The sequence below is a fragment of the Brassica napus genome, chromosome A9 (genome assembly GCF_020379485.1).
Source record: "Brassica napus cultivar Da-Ae chromosome A9, Da-Ae, whole genome shotgun sequence".
Taxonomy (NCBI): domain Eukaryota; kingdom Viridiplantae; phylum Streptophyta; class Magnoliopsida; order Brassicales; family Brassicaceae; genus Brassica; species Brassica napus.
This window is the reverse complement of record NC_063442.1, coordinates 9,836,232-9,843,644: the sequence shown is the minus strand read 5'-3', so window position 1 is coordinate 9,843,644 and position 7,413 is coordinate 9,836,232. Positions and strand designations below refer to the sequence as shown.

General features: G+C 32.1%; 1 protein-coding gene across 1 annotated transcript; it reads right to left on the bottom strand.

Annotated features, from left to right (window-relative positions):
* Positions 1 to 707: 707 nt before the first annotated feature.
* On the bottom strand, positions 708 to 7,043 carry LOC106444189 (leucine-rich repeat receptor protein kinase HPCA1-like). The gene is made up of 19 exons (XM_048739785.1): positions 5,450 to 7,043; positions 5,254 to 5,377; positions 5,100 to 5,171; positions 4,918 to 4,992; positions 4,747 to 4,818; positions 4,497 to 4,661; positions 4,328 to 4,402; positions 4,144 to 4,215; positions 3,973 to 4,044; positions 3,820 to 3,888; positions 3,648 to 3,722; positions 3,495 to 3,566; positions 3,273 to 3,407; positions 2,719 to 3,197; positions 2,485 to 2,631; positions 2,274 to 2,410; positions 1,970 to 2,189; positions 1,420 to 1,655; positions 708 to 1,239 (listed from the first exon to the last, which is right to left on the bottom strand). The coding sequence occupies exons 1-19, from the start codon at positions 5,547 to 5,549 to the stop codon at positions 808 to 810; spliced, it is 2,829 nt and encodes a 942-aa protein (XP_048595742.1). The 5' UTR covers positions 5,550 to 7,043; the 3' UTR covers positions 708 to 807.
* Between the last annotated feature and the right edge of the window lie 370 nt (positions 7,044 to 7,413).

Below are 7,413 nucleotides of genomic sequence, written 5' to 3'. Positions count from 1 at the left end.
TAATATTATTAAAATAAAATTCGTGTTTTATTATATGTAAAATTCATTTCGGATTTTTTGAAAATTAATAAATACTCAGTCAAAAACTAATAATAAATCAATGACCTATATAAAGGCTTAAAACCTAATAAAATATGACAAATAAGAAAATAAAATTTTTAATATAACATATAGATTTAAATATTATTAAATCAAAATTCGTTTTTAATTATATATAAAATTCATTACGGATATTTTTTTAAAAATTAATAAATTAGTAATTCAACTAAAAATTATTAATATATCAATGACTAAGCTAAAACCTAATAAAAATGACAAATAAGCAAAATTGACTAAAATCAGGGAAAACATGACAAATAAGCAAAATCAAAATAATTATATACCTAATTACATATTTTATAATTATATTATTTAAATTAATAAATTATGGACTCAAATAAAAAAACTGTTAATAAATTAATGACTCAGCTTAAACCTAATTGAAACATAATAAATAAACAAAATTACAAAATCATGGAAATCATGACAAATAAGGTAAATCACTTCATTAATTACATATTTTATAGTTATATAATTTAAATTAATAAATTATGAAGTCAAATAAAAACTATTAATAAATTAATAATTTAGTTTAAACTTAATTAAAACATGACAAATAAACAAAACTACCTAAAATTAGGGAAATCATGACAAATAAGCTAAATCACTTCATAAATAATAGTATAGATTAATCCAATCATAAAACTGAATACAAATCAAAGTATCAAGAAAGAAAGCATTTATGAGTTCACACAAAAGAAAATTCAATCATTGGATTTCATTGCCATAAGGATCACCAGATCCTTTGCTTGCTTCCTCGTACGTTCTCGAATTAGTCGCTGAATCAATATTAGGGTTTAATCCCGCAAGCTGCATAATGTTCTCAATCTCTTTGACAACCTCACCCATGGATGGTCTCTTCACTCCTTCCCCATCCACACATCTCAAAGCAAGATCCACATACTTCTCAAACCCGTTTAGATTTCCACTGTTTGCAATGATAGTCGTGTCCACCAATTCTTGCAGGTCATACAAGTTCATTGATTTATCCATTTTTGCCTTCACCTCTCTCACCACATATTTTCCACCCTCTATCGGACTTTTACCAGTTAATAGCTCAAGCATCACCACACCAAACCCATACACATCGCTCTTCTCAGTCAATTGATTCGTCATGTAGTACTCAGGATCCAGATAGCCCTAACACAAGTTATAACGCGAGTTCAGGGGCAGATCTAGAAACATTTTTTATTGGAGAAACAATATTATTAGTAGCAAAAAAATATTAGTAGGGGGCATCTGATCTAGATAGCCATAACACAAACAATAACATGAGTTTAAATGTATGTGAGAAAGAGGGATAAATGATTCTCTACTCACCATAGTTCCTTTCACTTGTGTTGTCACATGATTTTTCTCAGGGTCTCCCACAAGTTTTGAGAGGCCAAAGTCGGCAACCTTTGCATTTAGACTTTCATCAAGTAGTATATTATTTGATTTGATGTCTCTGTGTATAATTGGTGGATCAGCAAGCTCATGAAGATAAGCCAAACCCCTGCTAGACCCAAGTGCTATTTTGAGCCTTCTTGTCCAGTCAAGTCTAATACCATTCTTGCCTGCATTATCATCAAAATTAATAAAAGCTAATGAGGTTAATATACAAAAGAAGAGGGATTCTTAGATCATCTCAAATGTATTTTGTTATATTTACTTCTAAAATAGAGAAATTCTATAATATAGGTGAAGGTTACTCCAATATATTATTCTAAAATATCGATTTCTAATTATAGAGTAAAAAATAGAAATATAGAAGAAAAATAGTAATCTATATTTTAGAGGATGAAATAGAGTTGAGTTGGAATCGATTTGACTCTAAATGTTATTATAGAGGTAAATATATATATGAGGTGATTGGATATGCTTTTACTACCTGATAGACTGTCTGTAAGAGAGCCATTTGGAATGTACTCGTATACAAGCATTTGTTCATTTCGATCAAAACAAAAGCCTAAGAGCTTGACAACATTCTTATGATGGACCCTTGAAAGAAGCTCAATCTCAGTTTTAAATTCTAACTCCCCTTGTGAAGATCCTTGTTGCGCTCTTTTGATTGCTAGGAGTTTTCCAGAGGGAAGAATCCCTTTGTACACCTGTTTCACCATCATATTGGGATTTGATTTAAACTAATACCATTTCTTGTTTCAACTGAGGCCATTGTAATTAAAGATACAAACCTTGCCATAACCTCCACCTCCAACATCATTTGCCGGTGAGAAATTGTCCGTGCATTTCCTCAACTCTTCAAAAGTAAATGCTTTTGCTCCCATTAGCTGCGGAGCATCAACACTGCTTGTACTCTTATTCCATTTGGCTGCAAGAAACATTGTCATTATTTTCACTAATCAAAGAAAAGTCTTATGTAAAAGTAAAATCATTTATTCTTACCAAAAGGATTATTTTGACCAGTGGCTTTCTCTGCTCTCTTCTTCTGCCTAAGACGGTAAATCCCAGCTATAGTTAACAACAGTACAAGAACCACGGCACCAACTACTGCTCCGATGATAATGCCAGTGTTTGTTGAAATGGAACCTCCTACACGTGGGTCAAAAATACAGAGTAGATGAGTTAACCAGTTTTAGATCCGGTTAGATTGTGTGGTGTTGTCTTTTTCAATAATACCAGAAAACGGACGGTACTGATCAGCTCTGAAAATGTAAGGCCCAAATATTGCAGGAGGGTCATATGTATGAGTGCTAAACGCAGAAATAGCACTATTCATTTCTGTCTGATTAAAACTCTCCTTGTTCAATGGAAATAACAAGAGGTCTACTAGAAGCTGATGACCAGTTGCAGTCTCTCTAAAGTTTCTGATGGCGACGGAGTCCACTTGATAACTGGGGTCCCTAAAGAAATCTGCTATCCCCTGATGGAGCATTATGAAGTTGGTGTTATTGGAAAAACCTGAGAAGGAAGGAGACCTGAAGATGAGTTTTCCTGTGATTGGATACACACAGCGGCACGCTGGACTCGGTTCCCTGCCTTGACCACATGGTGAACAGTTTATTTGTGGAACAGAAAAATCAGTATTATGTTGGATTGTTCTGCAGAAGTCACTCTGTTGGTTCCCTGCTTCTTGGCACACTGGATTATCTGCCAATCTGTGAAAATACTAACACACATCATAAGTAGTTGACTGGACAAAAAAATAAAAATATTTGTGAAGTGATACATACATTACTTGGATGCCTTTATTAGCTGCTGGTTTATAAATAGTTATTTCATTGTTTTGTAAATCCACAAGCTCTAATTGTTTGCTATAGTTGGTACCAAAATCCAATGTTGAATTTAACTGATTGCGCTTTAATACACTGCAAAGTCAATTTAAAAAAACAACCCAGTTAATACAAGTGTGAGTTGGCTTCTCAAATGAAAGTTTCATGTTTAGTTTTACTCACACAGTCTGCAATAGAGTAGGGGCAAAGAGCAAGATTGGTATTGGACCTTCGAGTTGGATCCCTTCCATCCTTCTACCAAGTAGAAGACCATTTTTTTCTTTGTAAGCATACACAAGAATATATATTGAAGGAAAAGGAAAGATAGATTCATACAATGTTGACAGGGAGCCTAATGTAGAGATCCATGATGGAATGAGTGAGAATGTTAATTGGTTATTGCTCACATCTCTGTTATAAACACATTACACCATGTAAGTAGATTGATAAAGAAGTTAGAGGGTTAATTAAGCAGCAGCAATAGATGAAGACAAATATAGAAACTTACAATGTGTAGAGACTGGCCAAGCTTGTTAAATTTGGAAGGCTACCTGTAAGTCTGTTGTCAGCCAAGTACCTGATATGAAATGAACTACAAACTCTTTCACATCTTTTCATTTACATCAACAAACGCAAAGCAAGACTTTAGTTGCTCACTTACAGTTCATTCAGATCTGTGAGATTATTTAGACTTGAAGGAATATCTCCTGTTAGTTTATTCCTATCAAGGCGTCTGTAACAAATATAAGAGCATTGAGATTAAAGAAGTAGCATAATTAAATAAATGGAAACTTGAAATTTTATAAAATAAAAAACTTTTTTTACTACTTACAACACTGTCAACGTTTTAACGAGGCCGAGGCTGTTCGGGATTTTTCCTGTGAACTGGTTTCCATCGAATAGCCTAACGATAAAATAACAAATAATATTTACCCACTTATTTAGTTACTAGTCTCTCTCTCTCGCTTTTTTGTTTCTCGTAACCTTTTTATTCTACGTGTATTATTGAAACTTACACATGTATTAAAGTCATGTTCGAGGAGAAAAGCTTTTCTGGGATATCCCCAGAAAGCTTGTTATTTCCAAAGTGACTGCAAGAAGAGGTAAAAATGAGTAAAGTAAACTAAAAAGGAGTGTGATTATAAATACAAAGAGAAATGCGAAAATTTGGTATTATATACATACAAATGCTTAGTTTCAAGAAGCATGTCCAGTCCTGGTGAAGAAGTCCCATTAGAAACTGGAATAGTTCCTTCGATCTGATTGTCAGCTATATCAAACCAATTTAGTTTAGATAATCGTCCAATGGAAGCTGGAATTGTTCCACTAAATTTATTTGAGTTCAGGGATCTGTACGGAGAAAACACAAACATTAATACTAATGGATTTATATAGCGGAATAAAAAAAAGAGACTTGCTTCAATCAGAATCTTACAGAGTTATAAGTTGTTCTAGAGATCCTATGGACTCGGGGATTTCACCACTGAAACCGCATTCCATAAGGTTCCTGGAGACAGAAGAAAAAGAAAGAAATACTCAAAATAAATAGTAAGACAAGATAAAAAAAATTATAAGACAAATAAGTACGGTCATCTTCATTTCTTACAAGGTAGTCAACTTCCTGAGGTTACCAATATTTGATGGAAGCGATCCAGACAATTTAGAATTAGATGTCAAATCCCTGTAAAAATATTGGATTACAAGTTTTTTCTTTTTGAGAAAAAGTATTGGATTATAAGTTGAGAAAAAAATCCATTTTATGCACCAAAATAAAGAAGGAAGACCTACAAGATCTGCAGTTCAGCCAACGAAGAAATATCGGCAGAAAGCTTTCCTTCCAAGTTAAGGTTGCCTAATGATCTTCAACAAGCAACAACGCAACGTTAGCATCTGCGTAGAATTATTAGAAACAAACAGCAAAAAGAAAAGGCATAACTGTTACATTGAAATAACGTGGTTGTTATTGTTACATGTAATTCCAACCCAATTGGTTCCACAAGGATCAGAACCTTTCCAATTCTCAGGAAACCTGGTCCATTCACTCTTCAAGGCTTGTAAAGCAGAAGCTGCGCCAATTTTTAAAAGAAATAAATATTCCTATATCTGAATAACTCGGATCATCATCTTAGTATACTTACCGTCTAAACCATTTGTTAGCGCTGAAACAGAACAAATTTGGCAAAAAGTCAAAATCAGGAGCATGCAGACTTGAATTCTTGAACGCATCTTCAGAACCATTGTATCACAAAATACTTCGAGAAGAAGTCTCGTTGCTAAGAAAACATGTACTCAATAATGTTATCGGAAAGGAGAACAAGACTTTGCAGAATTTAAATGAAAAATATGTGAAAATAATAAGAGACAGTGGACAATATAAAAACTTGTTCTACTTGAAACAGCTAGTTATGAGATTGATGGAATGTTTCTTAAGTTCTTAGATTAATACGTCAACAGGGTAATTGGAAAGGAATAAACTATGCACGCTACATTTAAGAACACACTAGCAAATACAAATAGCAATGACCAGGCATTCGCTGGAGAAGGAACTAATCAAAAATAGGAATTATAGAAATAATACGTCAACAGTGTAACTTTCTTATCTATGAGAACATAAGGCACTTTGGATCAACAATCTACACACTGGCCCATAAGGCGGAATTAGGGTGGAGGGCATCACCGGATCATGGACTAAATCGGCACGTAAGATGTCTTGAAGGGCTGGTTCTAAGTGAGCAGAGCCGATTTGGACGCAATCCGATTCTTACATATGAGCTCGGCATGGAGCCATGGATTGTTCATCTTGGACGGATACATCGTGGATGAGATATTTTGGGTTTAAGTCAGCTTGAGTTAGGGTCGGTCCGGAAATTAGTAGCATTCGGAAAGAGCCGTTCTTAATAATTACAAATTTCTTATCCAAATTCTAGTAAACCAAATATGAAAACTGTGAATATACTTTAATATATGATCATTATTATAAGAGACATCATAAATTTGACAAATGTGCATTCTTCTTCGTGGAGAACATTATTTTTCTCTAGAATACAAAATCATAATTTATTTTCTTATGTACTTAGTGTTAATTTACATTTGAATATTCAAAACTCACTAATTTTTTTTTCTGATAATATGATTTAAAGCATATGAAAAACGCTCTTGTAAGTTTGAAATGATTTTATATTAGAATAAAATTTAATAAATTATTTCGAGAATCCTGAGAAGTCGTACAATGCACCGGGTCGAGCTTTAAAATATTTTAAAGCCAAGCCAGACATAACTCAAATATTTACGAGTTTTGTAGGTTTTGTACCAAGCTAAACTGCGAAAGCCCACTTGATATCCCTACATAATGTTTTAAAATTGCCTTAAAGAGGAAATAACATTTCACTAATATCCATGCTCGAAAAATCAGGTGAGGCGAACGCCTAACCGACGATAAATCATATGGCAGATCACCACCATGGATAGTTGGTTGGATCATTTAGATCTACAGTATAAACTTTATAAATTAATAATCGGTAAAATAATAAACACCACAAATTAATAATGGGATCAGTTCAAAATATCACACAAAATAAGATAAAAAAGATAAATTTTTCAGAAAATTCTATGTAATTATATGGTTTCATTAAAATTATAAATTAATAACTTATATATATATACATTTTATATATAAGTACAACAAATCATTATATTGTTTATTTGATATTTACAATAAAATTATCTTCATACTTTAAAATTTTAATTTAATTTTATGAGTTATATTAAAATTATATCTAAAACCACATTTAAATTCTATGAAACATATTTTCTATACACCCAATAATATAACAAAAAAATATGAATGTCTTCAAAAATTTAGTTAATGTATATACACTAAACAATATTTTCTTATTTTAGAAAAATATATTTTAAAACAAATAAATCTATAAAAGAAACTTTTGTAAATTAATAACTCTATAAATTAATAAAATATCATAATCTCAACATTATTAATTTATAGAGTTCTTACTGTATTTATATGTGAGTTTTTGTTTATTTATTTATATGTGAGTTCTGTTGTACATGTGATACATTTGGTATATATTTATATGCACATACA